Consider the following 20,946-nt stretch of genomic DNA (forward strand, 5'->3'; position numbering starts at 1 on the left):
AAACAATGCACTTATCTCAGTTGAAATGAGGACAACGTGCACAGCAACATCCACGTTGTAATACGTGGAGGTAATGACAACCAGGTCTGTACTGACAGTTTATAAGATGCATCTTGATTTCACAGATGTTAAAATGTGGGGAAAAACATGGCTTAGCATCTGTGAAATACATAATGTCATGGTGGTTCGATCAATGTATAGTGGATTTTCTATAATTCCAAAGTCGGGATGTGGAAAAAACTTGCCTTAAAAGAAATCCGTACTTTTTGGTATGTTAAATCTAAGGGAGGTTATAAATCGAACAGTTGCAGGAGCCCAAGTTTAAAGTGAGAGAAAGATGTAGTGGGGGAAGAAGGAGCTGAGAAATACAGAAAGAATAAAAACAATGGACGCAAAAGCAATGGGCAAATTTTTTTGTTTGTTTGTTTTTTGTTTTTTAAAGGGACAAAATCACAAGCTTATTAAAAAGGGTAACGACAATTACAGCTACAGCCAAAGAGCAAAGTAGCTCATTTTAAGATTATTTTTACATTAGACACAAGCTTTGCAACAGGGCCTCTCTCCATTTTAGTAAAATTGGTTTAGGTGTTTCAGAAACTTCTTATCACAGATTATAATTTCATATTCAGTAGTGTGATTCATTTAGGTTTGTGATCTCCGTTTCACTTAAACTGTTTTTGCTCACAACTATATTCGTAATGGGTAGCGCAGTGAATATAATTGCGTGACCTAATGTTGTTTGTTAATATTTGTAACCCTTTAATGTGCAGGATAGATCTTTGAATACCTAATTTCCTTAAGCCTCAGTTTTCTCAATTTGTCAAAGGGGGACAATAATAGGATTCATTCAGAGTTACTCTGAAATGCAATGCAATAATGTATAGAAACCTTAAACGGTGCCTAGCACAGAGCAAGCGCTCATTGAACAGCAGCTTTTGTGAGATGCACCTCACTATGAAACAGGCGTGGAAACGGAAACGACTAGCTCTCTTAGCCCCGTTTTCTTTTCTACATTCATACGTTGCTTTGAATTGGCAAGCAGTTTTTATTTGGACCCTCAAACGCTAAAACCTTGGTCTCTACTTCGCGTCCCAACTGCTTATGAGTCTAGTCATTTTCGTTGGAACGTGATAGATTTCCCAAGCTCCGGAGTGGGGCCCTGACCAGGGAGGAAGTGTCCGCTTTAAGAGCTTCTGGAGGGGAGGAAGGGGCTCCTTCGCCCGGGTGGGAGAGTGAGTGAGTGAGTGAGTGAGTGAGTGGGTGGGCGGGCAGGGGGCGGTCCCGCCGCTCCTGCGTCAGAAGGGGTCTGGTTTTCGCACCTTCCCTGACGTCAAACCTCCATCAGGGTTGCAACGCCACGTTGCCTTGGATGCCTGCGTGAGTGGAGTCGCGACTCCGGACCCGCGTCCTGAGAGACGCGCTCCCGCGCCGCTTCTCCCCTCCGGACCGCAGGGGCCGAAGGCGCCTATTTCAGGCTCCGCGGGCAGCGGGGCCGCGGCGCTCGGACAGTCTGGGATTCGGGCGCCGCCACGGAACCGGAATAAGGGAGAGGGCCCGGCTCGGTCCCCGGTCTCCACCGCGGCCCGGAAGGAATCCGGGCGGCCTCCGCGGAGGTGAGTGCCGCGGCGGGGGCGGGGCGCGGCCGGGGCGACGCCCGCGGGCGGGGCCTGCTCGCTGGGCGCCCGGGGCGCCTTCTTCTTCCCGAGGGACGCCAGGACCGCTCGCTGGGCTCCCGCGGCCGCCTCGCAGGTCCTCGGCTTCCCCCCACTCCGCGTCCCTTTCTGCCTCTGCTGCGTGAGAGGTGTCGGCGGCTCCGGGCCGGGATCGAGGTGGCGGGGCGAGGGAAGGAGGTGGGGCGCAGGCTGCATTGCGCTTCTGTCCGGGGCCCTGGGTCAGAGGGGCCGGCGGACGAGGCCTCGGGCCCGGGCTCGGGGAGGGGGCGGTCTGCGGGGTCGGATTGAGGGCCGGGAACCCGCGGAGTCTTGCCCCTGGGCACCTGTGGGGCCGAGACCCCGAGCCACCTGTCCACACACCCCCTTCCCCCAGTGCCCTGCGTTGGGTCCATCTGGCCCCAGACCTAGGCCTTTCCCAGCCTCGGGCGATTATAGTTTATTTGAAAACGTTTGGTTTTTGTGTTAATGAGCCTTTTACTACCGCCGTGCAACAGTTGTGTAAATGTGGTCATGTTACGCCATCGTTTTTACTTGCTCCTAAGAAGGGCCTTACCAGCTCCTGCGATTATCTCACGCGATGATTCTTGGTAGCTCGTGAAAAAAATGCATAACAAGATACTGGTTCTCAAGGGACCAAAACCCCACCCCCACCTAAAGGAAATAGCTTGTTTTTGTTTTTCTTTTTTACGGCAATATGCTACGTGTGGGGAGGGGGAGGGACGACGGAGGCAGCCTGTAGCGATCTCATCCTCGAGAGAATCTGCTAACAATTTGGGGGGTGTCTTTCCTTTCTCTTTAATTAATACACAAACATATATACGTGTGTTACATAAGGGGTGTTTATTTGCTTTTTTCACTTAATACATGGAAGACCTTTTCTCTATCGTTTGAACCCAAAGCGTAGAAGGCAAGAAAGCAACTCGTTAGAGAGTTGATAAAGTATCACTGCAGTGGCCAGTGATTTGGATAGAAATAAGCTGAATTCAGAGTAAGAACTGGTTTCTATAAAATATTGTTTACTCTGCATAATAATTGGAGGCAGTGGTTTTTCAAACAGTTTTTTCAGCCGGTTCGTGAATGGTGAAATTAATTTAGTGAGTCATGACTAGCATTTAAAAAAAAATGAGATCGCATAAAAAAATCAATGCATTACATGTAATGAGAGTATTGTTTTGTGAAAAATATTTTAACTGTGCGCGTGTGCATTGTGAAATTTAGTGGGTCGTGACTAGCATTAAAAAAAGTAAGATCGCATAGAAAATATCAGACTGCATTACGTGTAATGAGAGTATTGTTTTGTGAAAAATCTTTTAACTGTGCGTGTGTGCCTGTGCGTGTGTGTTCGGTTGTAATTAAAAATGCATTGGTTCCTGTGTGTCATGTTAAATAATCTTGGGAGTCGCTAATCCAAGGTACTGTCAGCACTCAAATGAGCAAGATGCAATTAAACTAGACATTAGTTTTATTTTTTCTTTGGAATAGTGGTGATGTTGATTGCAGCAAATAAGAGTCCTAATAATTTGTTTTCACCTAATATTAAAACAAGTTGTATTCCTAAAAATACAGAGAGGAAGTGTCTAAGTCGTTAAGAGGTTAAAGCATAAACTACTCAAATTGACCAGTGATCACATCTCAGTTACGCTGGTTATTGGTGTGAGACCTCCAACAAGATACCTTTTTTCTCTCAACCTCAGTTCCCTGATTTGTTAAATGGGAATTAATCATGGCAGCTACCTTATAAAGCTGTTTGTTATTTAGATGAGATAATGCACAGGAAGCTGTTGACAGAGCGCCTGCCTCAGATTAAGTACTAAGTATTAGCTATTATTATTTTATTAAGACTGAATAGAGGTGTCTAGGATAATGCTTGTCACCAGAGGAAAGCCAGCATAGCGTGGATAATCCAAAAAAGGGGAAAATTGAAAATTGGTAGTGTTGTGTGGAGGAACTGACATGAATTAGTGTGGTCGTTTTATGCATTCCGCCATTGTTTTGTCATTGCTCCTCAATTGTTTCCCTACTGCTGGATGGAAAATTTAGATTGTCTTATTCAGAAAACCAAATGCCTTTCTATTGTCTTTCCTTATTATTATTATTATTTTTAATTAAGTTGATGTCTCTTTTGTCAGGCAGTTGAAAAATATGTTTTATGAGGATTGTGGGTTTTGTTAGTTCTTACCACATCGCCACACTCAGTTTGAAAAATACACACACGACAACTCCAAACTCATTTCAGAAATATTTTTATCCATGTTTACCTCTGCAGCTGGTGCACATCTCAGGTGTGCAAGAAATATTTCTTAAAAAAAACAAAACAAAACCAAAATGCTGTTTTATTTTTATTTTAAGACATTTCTGCCTAAGTCATCTGGGTAGCTCAGAAATCTCTGTTCACTGCCCGGGATAGGTTTATGCAATTTTAAATGTTACATAAATGAATGAAATAAGAAGGTGAATATAGTCATTTTTTAAAAATAGCATTATTATTTTTATGAAAAATAAATAGAATGCTTTGGATTCATAAAAAGGCTATATTTGCAAAGTACTTAACTGGGTATGACAACTGTGAAAGATGGGGGAAAAATGTTTAACATTGATCATAATTCTGCTCTCAGATTTGAAACTGCCTTCAGATTTTTGTTCTGCTTTAGAGGAACAAAAATGGAAACTCGGGTGAATTATGATGTTGTTTATGAAAAGACATGTCTCGAAACTCTAGCTAATCTGTCCAAAAAAAAAAAAAAGCAACAACCCCCATACTAAAAATACCAATGAAACAAAAAAGCCCAATTTGATCTTAAACATATATACATTTAGAAGTTTTAAGTTAAATGTTAAGGTTATGTGTGCATTTAAAAAATTATCTTACTGATTGAATTTAAGAAATTAACCCACCAACTACTGGTTCTTGTCTTGACAGGGCTTTTATCTACACTGACAAAATGAAATACTATGCAATCATTAAACATTCTATTTTATTTTACTTTATTTTCTTCTATTTTATGATAGCATTTTATAATGGTATATAAAGGTGCTCATTATATGTGGTTCAGTGAGAGAGGGTGGCTATAGAATAGAATGTACTGTACCTTCCCATTTTTGTAAAAATATGTTTAGAACAAAGACGAATACGATACATGTTAATGGTGGGTAGATTATGGCTGATTTTTATGCTCCTTATTTTTATAATTGTACTATTATAAATGCTTTACTTTTGTAATAAAAATAAAAGTCATTTTTTAAAGAAAAATTAAATGTGTATTTTCTTATTTTGTAAGCATACATGACTATGCTTTAAGGGATACTGACTCTTAACTTGGAGATTTCGGGAATTAACTAATTTTCCAGTATTTTAGGAAATGGTGCTGAGTAGTTAATAGTTATATCTCTTACCCTTTGACAAGCTCCTTTGAGTAGGAGAGAATCATTTTTCCAGAATTTTCTTAAAGCACTCTCAAGAATATCCCTTTCCAAAAAAGCTTCCACGGTGCCTAAAGATACGGTCTAAATTCTTTAGTCTGCTTTTGAATACTACCATGTCAAAATCCAATCTACTTGCCCTGGTTTATTGCCCCTTAAATTCTCAAATGAAACCTTAGATTCAGCTGAATTTGTTAATTTACTATCTCCAAATGTACTTTGTATTTTCTTGCTTTCGTACCTTTGCTTGTTATATCATTTCCCAACCTTTGAGTGAGTAAATCCTATGCATTTTCCAGTATCTGGTTAAAAAACCATATCTACAGTGGCATCCCTCGCTACTCTAGCTAAAACTGAACTTTACGTTGAACTCATTAGCATTTTTTATTTTTGCTGAGGCATTTCTTAGGCAGCACCTCATTCTTTGGCTTTAATTTCCCAATTTCATTTTAAATTTTTTGAGGGCAAGAAAACTTGTCTCATATTTGTCTCTATCCCTTAAAGTTTCTGGCATGGAACTCAGCGCTGAGTGGGTGCTTAATAGTTATTCTTTGATTGTACTGTGGTATCACTGGCTCTCTTGAGCCTATGTGTTGGAATTTTTTCTTAACCAGTGATCCTGAATAAGGAGCAGCACTTTGCCTACAGCAATGTGGAGGAATAAAAAACATGCTTCTGCTTAATAGTGTATTGATATTGATAGGTGATAAAAGAATTGACAGTATTTTTCATGAAAGCTAACGTGGTACCTGAGCCTCGGGAAGTTTCTCATGAAGCTAATTTTGGGTTTGACAGCATTTTTGTTCTCAACTTTACCAGAGGCACAACTGAGCCTTATAGTCTTTTACAACTACTGTTCCAGGAACCCAGAGACCTGCAGTGTTTGATGGTGGGTTAGGTGGGCCGTCAGAGTCACTGCGCCAGAACTTTAGGAGGTCATGTGTGAGATGCAGTGAATCATAGTATGTAAAGTGCTTTGTGTTCCAAAGTTAATATTTTTTCTTATATTATTGGAAACATGTCACTGTTCAAAATATATCTGGATGTATTTATTTGGTCGATGGTAGACACTTATGGGACCTCTTTTAAAAAATGATTTTATTTTAATTTACAGATACTTGCCAGAACTAATACAACTGATGAAATACCTGACCTTTTCTGCTCCAGGTAAATAATTTGTTACTTTATAAAAATATCAGGTTCTAGAAGAACTCAGAGTTTGTATAAAAAGACCTATTTAGGCATGCGAAGTAATATAAATCCAGACCCTAAAGAAATGATCCCTTTAATAAATAAGTTTTATTAGTTTATAAAAAATGATGACTTACGTTATTGAGTCAACTTACAGCAGAATCACCTTGAGCATTTTATTTTATTCTATTTTATTTTTTCGAGACAAAGCCTCGCTCTGTCGAGGCTGGAGTGCAGTGGTGTGACCTCGGCATGCTGCAGCCTCCACCTCCTGGGTTCAAACGATTCTTTCCTCAGCCTCCCGAGTAGCTGGGACTATAGGCGTCTGCCACCACACCCAGCTAGTTTTTGTATTTTTAGTAGTGACAGGGTTTTGCCATGTTGGCCAGGCTGTTCTCGAACTCCTAACCTCAGGTGATCCACCTGCCTCGGCCTCCCAAAGTGCTGGGATTACAGGCATGAGCCACCATGCCCGGCTGCCTTGAGTATTTTAAATATGCTTCATAACGTATGTCCTGGGTTCCCTTGACCACTGGGATTTTGATTTGGTAAGTTTCTGATGGGGTCCTGGCATGTTAATTTTTAAAAATGCCAACACATGCTTCTCGTTTATTGTAACTCACTGTCACTATGGCACTAGAGATGACGGAAGTGGCAGGTGATAATGCCACGGGAGTTAAAGGCCATAGGGTTAAAGACCAAAAATATTTAAGTATTTACATTTTGTGTGTATGTGAGATTAATGGTTTACTTTTGTCCTTTATTCAATGAATGTTTTAATTATATTTTCAATCCCCCAAAAGTTTATTTTAGGATTTTTCAAAGTTTACATTTAAGCTCTAGGTTCTCTCAGCTTGAAATTTGCCTTATGTGTAAGTACAATTTAAAATAAAAGTTTGTTCTGTTTTATTGCTGTAGGTTAATAAGTGAAGTAAATTAGTGGAAAAGAGACCAAATTTTAAGTAAGTAATGTCTTACATGTTTTTTGTGTCAGAGGCTGGTTTAATTGATTAATTTTCCTCATAAATGTGAGAAGTCAGAAAATCAATTTCTCATAATAAGAAGTAATAGGTAAGTAAATATTACGCTAGCATTTTGACTTAATGAAGCTTTTTTTCCCCTCATCTTATGGTTTTAAGGCTGTGATTTCATTTTTCAGTTATTGATTTTAATGATTAAATTTTTTCCATTGCAGAAATACCCATAACATGTTATAGAATGATTGTTATATATTTTCCAACAGATAAGAATGCTTAAATTAATTGAAATACAAAATTATTTGCAATTCTATTTTCAGCTTAACAAAGCAGCAAATAAACTGCATTAAATTTTTTACTTAAAATAATCATAAATTATATGTACATTGTGTCAGTTAATACATTGGTTGGGCATGAAAATTACTGGGGGAATTTTAAAAATTCTTAATCCTAGGCTCACCCTAGCTCTACTAAAATTTTGGGTATTCAGCCTGGTTTGGGAACCATGCAGTATGTAATGTTGAAGGATTATACTTTTCGGTGAGTGGAAACTGGAAAACTATTTATTTGTAGAGAAATCTAAACACTAGTAGGAAAAAAATCCCTCCTATTTATCTGGCTTCCATAATTGTCAGAAGAAAAGTGTTTTGTGTTTCAGAGGCTAAATTAGTTATTCTGATTTTTAGCAACTGTGTTGGATAAATTATTTAAAAATCTGCCTCTCTATGAGCTGAGCAGAAAATGCCATGTGGTGTCTTTACACTCATGATAACAGAGAATGAGACATTGTCAAATAATCTGGGGTTTGATATGGAAACATGATGGGGAAATTAATGAGCTCCATTAGAGTATAGTAAATATACCATAACAATATCTTAGAAGTAATTGATCTTCGCAAATTGAATATTATATTCTTTGTTACTAAATCAATATCTAATATCTCTAATAAGTTATTAGAAAAACTAAATATTTAGTCATCTAGTCTTCAAATATTGGCAACAAACTGCTCTTTCATAAGATACATAGTTCTTGTCTCTGCTCCAGGTTCACTTATTTATTCAGTGGCTCATGGCGGCCTTGTGTATTTTCCTCATTATTAGAAGTAGAAGTGAATTTCTGTTTTCTGCTAATTATCGTAGCCATTTTCCTCATAAGAGTAAGGAATTACCATGATTTTTACCATTTTTCTTTTTGTTTTTCAGCTTGAGTATTCAAAGACGGTAGCCATCTGACTTCAGTTATTTATTCAAGATGCAGAAAAGACAAGGATATTGCAGTTATTGCCGTGTGCAGTATAATAACCTGGAACAGGTGAGCGGTTTCTATTAATATGATAATATCTCAAAGGACCTAGTTGTGACTTTCTCTTACATTTTATTAAATTCATTTATTTATTCATTGAACAGATCACATTGGGAATCTATTAGTTGGCAGACACTGTTTAAGGTTCTAGGGATATGACCATGAACAAAAACCAAGCCTCTTTTTTCACGAAGCTTATATTCTAGTATAGTAAGACAGAAGATAAATAATATATAAATTTAGTACATAATGCGTGAGATTGTGATAAATGTTATGAGGGAAACAAACTAGGGAAGGGGTAGGGTGGCCAGGTAAGGCCTTTTTAAGGAAGTGACATTGAGTTGAGATTTGGAGTTTGGGTCTCAGGTTTGCATTTATCTGGGGAAAGATTTTCTAGGTAGAGGGAAGAGACAGAGACCCTGAGGGTACAGAGTGGTTGGCACACTATCGAAGAGCCAGGAGGCCGGTGGCTGCATGGATTTGGGGAGGTGGGTAAGAAGTAACAGGCAAAGAATTCAGACAAATCAATTCTGTATTTTAGATTCAGTGGGTATATGGGCTTGTTTGTTACATGGGTATATTGCATACCTGGTGGGGATTGGGCTTCTAGTATACTCATTACCCAGATCGGAGAAGTCGATTCTTTAAGACATTGTAGGCTAAGGTAAGGACTTTGAATTTTATTTCAAGTGAGATGGGAGAGCATCTCAAAATTTGAGCATAGGAGTTAAATAATCTACTTTGTGTTTTAAAAGGTTCATTCTGGCTGCTGAGGGAAAAATAGTTGGTATAGAGATTTAAAAATTTTGTTATTGTGATATAACTCATACACCATAAACTTGACCCTTTAAGGTGTATAATTCAGTGATGTTTTATTATGTTCAAAAAGTGGTACAACCATTGTCTAACTCCAGAACATTTTAATCACCCTAAAAGGAAACCCTGTACGCACTGAGCAGAAACTCCCTCCTCCCTTCTGTCACCAGCCCCTGGCAGCCACTAGTGTATTTCCTGTCTGTATAGGTTTGCTTATTCTGGATATTGCGTGTAAATGGAATCAAACGTTGTGTGGCCTTTTATGTCTGGCTTCTTTAATGTAGCGTAATATTTTCACCGTTCATCCAGGCTGTAAAATGCATCACGACCTCCTTCCTTTTTATGGCTGACAATGTTCCATTACATGGATATATCACATTTTGTTTATTCATTGAGCAATTTATGGATATTTGGGTTGTTTTTACTTTTTGGCTGTCATGAATAGTGCTGCTATGGATATATGTGTACAAGTTTTTGTGTGGACATATGCTTTCACTTTTCTTAGGTTTACATGTAGAGTGGAATTGTTGGGTCATGTGGTAATTGTGTTTAACTTTTTTGAGAGGGTGCCTCACCGTTTGTCAGAGTGGCTGTACCTTACCACCAGCAACGTATGAGGGTTCCAGTTTCTCCACATTCTTGTCAGCACTTGTTGTTGTCTGTTTTGTTTTTTTTTTTGTTGTTGTTGTTATAGCCATCTTTGTGGATGTGAGATGGTGTCTCATTTTGGCTTTGATTTGCATTTCCCTAATGACATATAGTGTCTTTTCGTTGGCCATTTGTATATCTTGTTTAGAGGAATGCCTCTTCATATCCTTTTCCTATTTTTAATTGTGTTGTCTTTTTATTGTTGAGTTGTAGAAGTCTTTATATATTTTGGATACTTGACCTTTATCAGACATATGATTTACAAATACTTTCTCCATTCTCTGGGTTGTCTTATTACTTACTCTTTTTTTTTGAGACAGGGTCTTGCATTGTTGCCCAGGCTGGAGGGCAGTATTGCGATCATGGCACACCGTAGCCTCTGCCTCCTGGGCTCAAGCAGTTCTCTTGCCTCAGCCTCCCAAGTAGCTGGGACTACTGGTGTGCACCACCGTACCCAGCTAATATTTTATTTTTTGTAGAGATGGGGTCTCACTGTGTTTCCCAGGCTGGTCTCAAACTCCTGGGCCCAAGTGATTCTCCTGCTTTGGCCTCTGAAAGTTTTGGGATTGCAGGTGTGAGCCACTGCACCTGGCCTTCTTTTTACTTTCTTGATCCTATGTTTTGATGCACAAAAGTTTTAAATTTTGAATTTTGCTATGTTTTGCTTATGTTTTTTGGTGTCAGAAGGGTTGCCTAATCTCAGGATGGAAGATTTATGCCTATGTTTTCTTCTAAGAGTTTTATAGTTACTCTTACATTTAGGTCTTTTATCTGTTTTGAGTTCATTTTTGTATAGGGTGTGAGATAGGGCTATACTTTTTTTTTGAGTCTGTAAAATTAAATCTATTTCATAGAAATCATGTTAAAATTCATGCTCATCAGAGCTCTCCCTGTGCTACCCATAGTGGATTTATGTATGTATGTATGTATTTATATTGATTTGTTTACTTTTATTATTTTTACAATAATTATACATGTTTATGGGGTACAGTGTGATATTTTGATACATGTATATAATGTGTAATAATCAAATTGGTAATTAGCATACTCATCACCTCAAACATTTATCATTTCTTTGTGTTGGAAACATTTAAAATCCTCTCTTCAACTGTTTGGAAATTTACAATCAATTATTATTAACTATAGTCATCCTACAGTGTTGTATAGGACTTTAGAACAACTAGAACATATTCCTCCTATCTAGCTTTAATTTTGTATTCATTAATTATCCTCTCCCAATTTCTCTCCCCTGACTTCTTCCCAGCTTCTAGTAATCACCATTCTATTCTCTAGTTTTACGAGCACAACTTTGATGACAAGATTTTCTTCTTTTATGGCTGAATCGTATTCTACTGTGTATATATACCACATTTCCTTTTTTTTTTTGTGAGATGGAGTCTTACTCTGTTGCCCAGGCTGGAGTGCAGTGGCGTGATCTTGGCTTACTGCAACCTTCGCCTCTTGGGTTCAAGCAATTCTCCTGCCTCAGCTTCCCGAGTAGCTGGGATTACAGGAGTGCACCAACACACCTGGCTGATTTTTGTATTTTTAGTAGAGATGGGGTTTCACCATGTTGGCCAGGCTGGTCTTGAACTCCTGACCTCAGGTGATCCACCTGCCTCAGCCTCCCAAAGTGTTGGGATTACAGGCGTGAGCCACTGCGCCTGGCCCCTTTTTTCTTTTGTCTGTTGATGGACACTTAGATTGATTCTATATCTTAGCTATTGTGAACAGTGCTGTAGTAATAAACATGGGGATGCAGATATCTCTTTGATATACTGATTTCTTTTCGTTTGGATAAATACCTAGTCAGTAGGATTGCTGGACCATATAGTAGTTATATTTTTAGGTTTTTGAGAACATTTATACTCTTTTCCATAATGACTATAATAATTTGTATTCCCACCAACAGTGTGTAAGAATTCCCTTCTCTGCATCCTTGCCAGTGTGTTATTTTTTGTCTTTTCGATAATAGGTATTCTAATTGAAGTGAGATGATATCTCATTATGGTTTTGATTTACACTTCCTTGATAATTAGTGATGTTGAACATTTTTTAATATACTTGGCCATTTATGTGACTTTTTGAGAGATGTCTTTTCAGCTTATTTGCCCATTTTTAAGTTGGATTATTTCCTTTTGTTGTCATTGAGTTGTTTGAGTATTCCATATTCCAGGTATTAATCATTTTTTGGATGAATGATTTGCAAATATTTTCTCCCATTCTTCAGGTTGTCTCTTCACTCTGTTGATTGTCCTTTGCTGTGTAAAAGCTTCAGTTTGATATTATCCAGTTTGTCTATTTTTGCTTTGTTCCCTGTCCTTTCGAGGTCTTTTCCGTAAAATCTTTGCCCAGACCACTGTCCCAAAGCCTTTCCCCTGTGTTTTCGTCTAGTAGTGTCATAGTTTTGGGGCTTACATATATGTCTTTAATACATTTTGAGTTGATTTTTGTGTATGGTCAGAGATAGGGATCTAGTTTCACTTTTCTGCATATAGATATCCAGTTTTCTCAGCTTCATTTATTAAAGAAGCTGTTCTTTCCCCCAGCTTATGGTATTGGTGCCTTTGTCAAAAATCAGTTGGCTGCAAATACATAGATTTATTTCTGGGTTTTCTGTTTTGTTTCATATCTGTACATTTTCAGAAGTTCCTCTTGTTACTGCTTTCTAGTTTATGCTATTGTGGTCAGAAAAGTTACTTGATATAGTTTCAATTCTTTTGTATTTGGAGACCTCTTTGTGGCCTAATATGTGGCCTATCCTGGAAAATGTTGCATGTGCTGATGAAGCAAAGGTGTATTCTGTAGCTGTTGGATGAAATCTTCTGTAAATATCGGGTAGGCCCATTTGGTCTAAAATGCAGTTTAAATCAAGTGTTTCTTTGCTGATTTTCTATCTAGATGATCTGTCCAATTCTGAGAGTGTGATAATCAAGTCCTCAGCCAGTCTAATAGTATTTGCTTTATTTATCTAGGTGCTCTGGTGTTGAGTACATATATATTTATAGTTGTTTTATCTTCTTGCTGAGTTGATCCCTTTATCATTATATGATGGCCCTCTTTGTCTCTTTTTACCGTTTTTGACTTAAAGTCTGTTTTATCTATCATAAATGTAGCTACTCCTCCTCACTTTTGGTTTCCAATGCATGGAATATCTTTTTCCATCCCTTTGCTTTCAGTCTATATGTGTCTTTAAAAAAAATAAAATAAAAGAGATGGAGTCTTACCATGTTGTCCTTGCTGGCCTTGAATTCAGTGCTCGAGATATCCTTCTGCCTCAGTCTTGTTAGTAGCAGGGACTACAGGTGCATGCCATTGTTCCCAGCCATCTATATGTGTCTTTACAGGTGAAGTTAGTTTCTTGTAGGCAGTATATTGTTAAGTCATGATTTTTAAAATCGATTCAGCCCAACTGTATCTTTTAAGTGGGGAATTTAAAATGATTATTGGTATGTGAGGAATTGCTTCTGTTATTTTGTTAATTGCTTTCCGGTTGTTTTGTGTGTGCTTTATTCTTTTCTTTCTGTCTTATCATTGCAGTTTGGTGGTTTTCTTTAGTAAGTAGGTAGTAGATCCCTCTTGGTGTTAGGTCTGACATGGCCTATAAGCAGCTTTAGTAGCACTGTGTTCCAGTTGCAGGTGCTTGGAGTGGCTGTGGGACCAGGGTCCTAGGCTCATAGGCTTATGAACCTATTGTTGCACTTGGATCTTGGGGTACAGATTTGCTCTTTGGTGGGGTTGGATGTCTTTTCTCTTTCTCCTTTGCATGTCTGTTCTACCAGTGAGTTTTTATACTTTTGGATGTTTTCATGAAAGTAACTATTGTCTTTTTTGCTTGCCAGATGTAGGACTCCTTTGAGCATTTCTTGTAAGGCTGGCCTAGCGGTGATTAATTGCTTCAGTTTTTGTTTCTCTGGGAAAGACTTGATTTCTCTCTCATGTCTGAAGGATAGCTTTGCTGGGTATAGTATTGTTTGGCTGTTGGAGTAGTTTTAGCACTTTCGATATATCATCCCATTCTTTGCTGGCCTGTAAAGTTTCTGCAGAGAAATCTGCTGTTAGTCTAATGATGATTCCCTTATATGTGACTTGATGCTTTTGCTGTTTTTCAGATTCCATCTTTGGTCTTTGAGCTTTGACAGTTTATAATGTGCCTCAAGGAGGACCTTTTTGGGTTGAATGTATTTGGGATTCTTTGAGCTTCTCATATCTGGATGTCCATAGACTTGGGAAATTTTTGGCTATTATTTCATTAAATAGGTTTTCTATGCCTTTCTTCTTGTCTTCCCCGTCTGGATTCTTATAACACAAATATTTGTTCACTCAGTGGTGTCCCATAAGTCTTGTAGGTTTTTTTCACCTCTTTTTCATTATTTCTTTTTTTCCCTCTGACTGGGTAATTTCAAATGACTGATCTAAAAATTCAGAGATTTCTTTCTTCAGTTTTATCAAATCTGCTATTGAATCTCTCTATTGTATTTTTTATTTTGTTCGTTGAATTCTTTAGCTGTGGGATTTCTGTTTGGTTCTTTTTTATGATTTTTATCTGTGTTGAATTTTTGTTCGTATTGTGAATGGTTTTTCTGATTTTGTTGAACTGTCTATGTATATTTTCTTGTCTCTCATTGAGTTTCCTTAAGATCCTTATTTTGAATTCTTTTTCAGAAATTAGTTTATTTTCATTGGGTTATTTTTATGAGGAAGTTATGTTCCTTTGGTGATGTTATATTTATTTGCTTTTTTATGTTTCTTATGTCCCTGCATTGATGTCTCTGCATCTGATGGAACAGTTACTTCTTCCATACTTTCTGGGGTGGCTTTCATATTGAATAACTTTTACCTGCAGTTGGGCTTTAATGTTCTAGTTGGGAGAGTGTGGTTACTCTGTTGCCAGATAGATGCAGTGGTATATAGTCTTCATTCAGTTTCTTCAGCTGTGTTCATCATCAGCAATAACTGTGGGCACTTCAGTGGCCTACACTGTAGAAGTTTGTGGCAGTGGCAGCAGCATAGGCTGTGAATGTCCTTGATGTCAAGGGCTTCTGGGATCCATCTGTTCTTGTTTTCATTACAATGGGGAGACTTAACTGAGTAGATCCCTCTTGGTGTTAGGTCTGACGCGGCCTATAAGCAAGTAGCTTTAGTAGCACTGTGTTCCAGTTGCAGGTGCTTGGAGTGGTTGTGGGACCAGGGTCCTAGGCTCATAGGCTTATGAACCTATTGTTGCACTTGGATCTTGGGGTACAGATTTGCTCTTTGGTGGGGTTGGATATAGGTTGCCCACAGAGCCAGGACCTGTAACTTTTAGGCACCCCCTAGTAACTGGGGCCCAGGGAGTCAGGTCGTAGCTGAGATTCTACCCCTGAAGGGCAGGGCACAGCACTGACCTGACTCGAGGGAAAAATAGTTGCTCTGGAGGTTTGATCCTGGGGAGCAGGGTGTGGCTGCAGTTCAGAGCTCAGTGGCAACTTAGGTCTCGGGGATGAGGCATTGTGTAGTAGTGACTCTAGACACTGAGATGGTGGGACTCAGCAGCAGCATATACACAGCTGTTGTTTGGACCCAGGGTAGGGCAGGGAACAGTACAACAATGACTCCATTCCCCAGGTAAACGAATGTCTCAGCAGCTCAGACTCTAGGGGTCTAGTCTGGTCTAGGAAAGCAGAGTACTAGAGTTGTTTGGCTAGTAGAATGAGGTGTCTAAGCTTAGCTACTGCTCTGTTTCCCTGGGACATGAGGTACTCAGCCCTGGGGTGCACAGCTGCTCAGCTTGGCCAGGACACTATTTCCCCAGGGGGCAATGTGCTGCTTCAGCTCAGGTTTGGGCGCGGTTGGGGGACAGTGGCGTGACTGTTCTTGGCGGCCATTTCTCTGGGATGCAAGGTGACACTTCAGCTTAGGTATTGGGGTGTGTGACTACTCTGAATATGTAAGGCAGTTTCCTGCAATTCAGGATGCTACTTCAACCTAGGCACTGGGGACGCATGACTTCTCTGAGCTGCCGAGGTACTATTTTTCTGGGAGGCAGGGTACCACTTCAGCTCCAGCCTGATGGGGTGAGAGGAGAGGTGGGTGAAGTGGCTTCACTTCTTCTTGGTTCTATGAGGAAGGGTTTAACCACTGTTTGTAGCTTGGCCTGGGGATGTGAGGCCACCAGGCTGGGATGATTCAGCAGTGGCTTAGCCTTAGGATAAAAGGGAGCCATGGCTACTTGCCCCTGGAGCAAAACATGTTTCAGCCGTAGTTCCACTTGCAAGATGGTGTAGCCACATGGGCCACAGGGGCCAGGGCACAGTATTGGCTTCTTCTCTCAGGGGAACACAGTGGTGTAGACCCCAGACGCTCCCTCAGCTGGTCTTTGTCCCTGTGGGGACTGCAGGGGTGAGGTCTGTAGGTGTCCAAGGTGTTAATGGGGGTTGGTTGTTGGGATCTTCTTGCTTGCCTCCTTGCTATAGGGGGAAGTTCTTCCTGGTTCCCAGCTGATCCCGGTTGGGAATGGGGTGGTGGAGGCCTGGCATTCCCTTCTGCTCTCTGTTGCCATTCTGAGTTCTGTGCTCACCCTGGTTTCTGTTTCTCGTCTGATGCACTCCATTGCCCTTCTTAGTTGTTTTTGTTAAAATATAGTTGTTTGTTCATTATGCTGGCCATCTTTTTCCAAGTTTATTCTTTTGCATGTGATATACAGTAGTATCAGCACCATTTGTTGAAGACTATCTGCATTCAATTGCCTTGACATCCTTGTTGAAAATCAGTTGACCATACATATAAGGTTTGCTTCTAGACTTTCAATTCCATTTTATTTATCTATATATATGCTCTGATGCCAGCACCACGTAGTCTTGACTACTGTAGCTTTGTAGCAAAATTTGGAATCAGGACATTTGAGTCTTCCAACTCTGTTTCTCTTTTTCAAGATTGTTTTGGCTATTCTTTGTTCCTTGTATTTCCATGTGAATTTAAAGATCACTTTGTTAGTTTCTGCAGAAAAGCAGCTGGAATTCTGATAGGGATTGTGTTGAATCTGTAGATACATTCATGGGGAATGTACATCTTAATATTAAGTCTTCCAATCCATGAATAGAGGTATGTATTTCCATTTACGTAGAGCTGTAAAATCTTTCAGTGGTGTTTTGTAATTTTCAATGTACAAGTTTTACACTTCTTACGCTAAATTTATTCCTAAGCATTTTATTCTTTTTGATGCTATTGTAAATGGAATTGTTTTCTTAAGTTCATTTTGTATTGTTTATTGTGAGTGTATGGAGAGCTTCAATAGATTTTTAAATATTGATCTTGTATCATACAACCTTGCTGACCTTGTTTATTAGTGCTAATAATTTTTTTTATAGATTCCTTAGGATTTTCTATGTACTAGATTATGTGCTCTCCAAATAGTTTTACTACTTTTTTCCCCAATCTGGATGCCATTATTTCTTTTTCTTGCCTAATTGCTCTTGCTAGAATTTCTAGTATGATGAGTGTTAAATTAAAGTAGTGAGAATGGATATCCTTGTTTTGTTTTGTATCTTGGGAGAAAACTTTCAGTCTTTCATCATTAAGTTTGATCTTAGTTGTGGGTTTTAGCCTAATTTGCTAAGTGTTTAATCATGAAAGGGTATAGGCTTTTGTCAAATGCTTTTCTGCAACTATTAGATGTATGTGTTTTTTTCCTTTAGTCTATTAATATAATATATTACAATATTCGTCAGCTCAGGCTGCCATAATAAAATAACATAGACTAGGTAGCTTAAATCAGCAGTCCTCAACCTTTTTGGCACCAGGGACTGGTTTCATGGAAGACAATTTTTCCACAGATGGGGTGGAGGGGTGGTTTTGGTATTTAACTGTTCCACCTCAGATCATCAGGCATTAGATTTTCATAAGGAGCACACAACCTAGATCCCTTGCATGCACAGTTCACAATAGAGTTTACGCTCCTATGAGGATCTAATGCCTCCACTGATCTGACAGGAGGTGAAGCTCAGGTGGTAATGCTTGCTTGCCTGCCGCTCACCTCCTGCTCTGTGGCCCAGTTCCTAGCAGGCCACAGACCAATACCTAACAGCCCTTCTCACTGTGTCCTCCTGTAGCAGAGGGAGAGGGCGATTTCTCTTCCTATTTTATAAGGCCACCAATCCTGTTGAATGATGTTGCTATTGTTAGGACTTCATTTAACCTAAATTACCTCCTAAAAGCCCTGTCTCCAAATATAGTCACATTAGGGGTTAGAACCTTAACATGTGAATTTTGGGGGGATGCAGTTCAACCTATGGCAGATTGATTGGTTTTCAGATGTTAAACTTATCTTGCATTTGTGGGATAAATCCCACTTGGTCATGGTGTATAATCCTTTTTATATGTTGCTGGATTTGGTTTGCTGTTAATAATATTTTGTTGAGAATGTTTGCAGCCTTGTATTTCAAGGCTTTGGAGAACGATAAAAGCAGTGAAGTAATATGGGGCCCATATCTAGTGAAGTATTTAACAGAAACAATGGAAGCCAAAAGAAAGAAAACAACTGCCACCTAGAATTCTCTACTCAATACGTATATCTTTTAATAAGGAAGGTGAAATAAAACTATTTTCAGGAAATAAAAATTAAGGGAATTTGTCACCAGCAGACTCTCACTAAAGGAAAAACTAAAAAGGAGTTCTTCAGGCAGAAGGAAAATGATTCCCGATGGAAGCTCAGAGATACAGGAAGTAATGAAGAACAGTGGAAAGGTAAATATGTAGGCAATCAATCTAAGTGAATACTGTCTTGTGGGATGAACAACAATGGCATATAAATTGGGAGGGGAGTAAATGATGTTAATTTCTGAGGACTTTGCATTGTTTATAAAGAGAATAAAAGTAACAAGTAATTTTAGACGTTGACAGTTCAGGGTTGCTCATTGTAATCTCTTACCAAAATAAGACTATGAAAAGTCCGTAACTAACTACAGAATTAGCAGAAAGGGAAAAATTGAAATGATGAAATGTAGTCCACAAGAAGACAAGAAAGAAGAGGAAAAGGGATAATTGTATAGGCAAGAGTAACAGATTCAAAAAGTTAAATACAACTCTATCACTATATTAAGTGAAAATAGGTTTGATGCTTGAATTACAACTGTATTCAATATTTTGTCAGAGGTCCTAGTCAAAGAAATAAGGAAAGAAAAATTAAAATGATAAAGATTGGATAAACAGAAATAAAACTATTATTTATACACAACATGATGGTGGACATAAAAACTCAAAAGATATCTAGGTAAACCATTAGAATCAATAAGTGATTTTAAAAGGTTGTTACACTAATGTAAAAAGAAAGTGTATTTTTGTATACAGATACCATGCAGAAAATGAGATAAAAAATCATTTACAATAGCATCAAAGAACATCAAAATCTAGGGAATAAACATAAGAAAATGTAAGATCTTTAAACTAGAAACTATAAACCTTGAAAGAAATTTTCATGTTCATGGATTGAAGAATCAATATTGTAAACGTCATTTCTGCCTAGATTGTTATATTTATCCAATGTAATTTCAATCAGAATCTCAGAGAAGTATTTTTTTTAATGAAAAGCCAATTCCAAAAATAAATGTGGGAAAGTAAAAGGCTCAGAAGAACTAGGATAATCTTAAGAACAAAGTGAATAGATGTCCTCTATCAGATACTAAAACTTATGAAACTTTAGTCTTTAGTCTTTAAAATAGTGCAGTCTTGCTGCAGAGTTAGAAAGACCATGGAAAAAAACCAGGAATTCCAGAAACAGACACATATATGGATGTCTGATTTGTGACAAAGGTGCTGCACAGCAGTGAGGACAGGACTTTTTTCAATAAATGATACTGGGTCAATTGAATATTCATATGGGGAGGAAAATGAAACTTTATTGCCGAATCACCCTGCATATAAAAATCAGTTAGAAGGTCTAAATGTAAATGTTGTAGCCAAAATAGTAAAGCTTCTAGAAACAGGAGAAAAGCTCTGTGATTTTGATGGTAAAGAGAGATTTCTGGCCACAAAAAGCACTGACAAAGAAAAAAGATAAAAACTGGACTGCAATAAAGTTAAACAATGGAAGATGATTAAGAAAGTGAAAAGATGCTGCAGAGAGGAAGATGGTACTCGAAACACATATAATTGAGCAAAGAACTGGTGTCCAGAATAAGGAATTTCTACAAGTCCATAAGGAAGAGACAGAACATCCATTTGAAAAACAGAGAGACTTGAACAGACCCAACATAAAAGAGGGTATCCAGATGGCTAGTAAATATGAAAAGCTATCGCAAAAATTACAGATTAAGGCCACAGTGATATAACAATAAACATCCTTACAATAGCTAAAATTAAAGAGACTGATAATACCAAGTGTTGATAAGGAGGTAGGAATACTGCTGGTAGGGAATATAAATTGGTACAGACACTTTGGAAGACTGGTCAGTAGGGAGTACTAAAGCTGAATATATGCAAATTTTATGACCCAGAAGTTTCACTCCTAATAATGCACTCAACAAAAATGCATGCACGTTGGCACCAAAAGACACATACAAGAAGGTTCTTCACAGCATTATTAGTAATAGCCAAAAGCTGGAAACAACACAAATGTCCGTCAAGAGTAGAATGAATAAATAAGATATGGCATATTCATACAATGAAATATTATGCAGAAAAGAAAATGAACAGATTCAGCTAATATGGATGAATATCACATATATAATATTGAGCAAAATAAGCTGAATGCAAAAGCATACATATTATATGACTCCATTTATATACATTTCAGAAAATTTCAAAACTATAGTATTAAAGGTTAGGTAATAGTTATTTTTGGGGAAAAGGGAAGGGATTGGGATGGGACATTACAGGGATTTCTGGATGCTTGTCAACTTTTCGTGGATAGATAGTAAGGATGTGTCTACTTTGTGATAGTT

General features: G+C 38.5%; 1 protein-coding gene across 10 annotated transcripts in view; it reads left to right on the forward strand.

Annotated features, from left to right (window-relative positions):
• Window positions 1-1,332: 1,332 nt before the first annotated feature.
• The window catches only part of ZDBF2 (zinc finger DBF-type containing 2), a 39,758-nt gene continuing 20,144 nt past the window's right edge, over window positions 1,333-20,946 (forward strand). Inside the window, exons 1-5 of one of the 10 annotated variants that reach the window (XM_063647822.1) lie at window positions 1,347-1,613; window positions 6,208-6,260; window positions 7,203-7,246; window positions 8,464-8,572; window positions 18,646-18,751. In XM_063647822.1, the coding sequence (XP_063503892.1) occupies window positions 18,698-18,751 (54 nt within the window). In that variant the 5' untranslated portion in view covers window positions 1,347-1,613; window positions 6,208-6,260; window positions 7,203-7,246; window positions 8,464-8,572; window positions 18,646-18,697. Of the gene's footprint in view, window positions 1,614-1,645; window positions 1,851-6,207; window positions 6,261-7,202; window positions 7,247-7,278; window positions 7,356-8,463; window positions 8,573-18,645; window positions 18,752-20,946 lie in introns of those variants that run through there. The other 9 variants (XM_063647821.1, XM_054478317.1, XM_054478315.2 and 6 more) reach the window with 9 other exon arrangements.

The sequence above is a fragment of the Pongo pygmaeus genome, chromosome 11 (genome assembly GCF_028885625.2).
Source record: "Pongo pygmaeus isolate AG05252 chromosome 11, NHGRI_mPonPyg2-v2.0_pri, whole genome shotgun sequence".
NCBI lineage: Eukaryota > Metazoa > Chordata > Mammalia > Primates > Hominidae > Pongo > Pongo pygmaeus.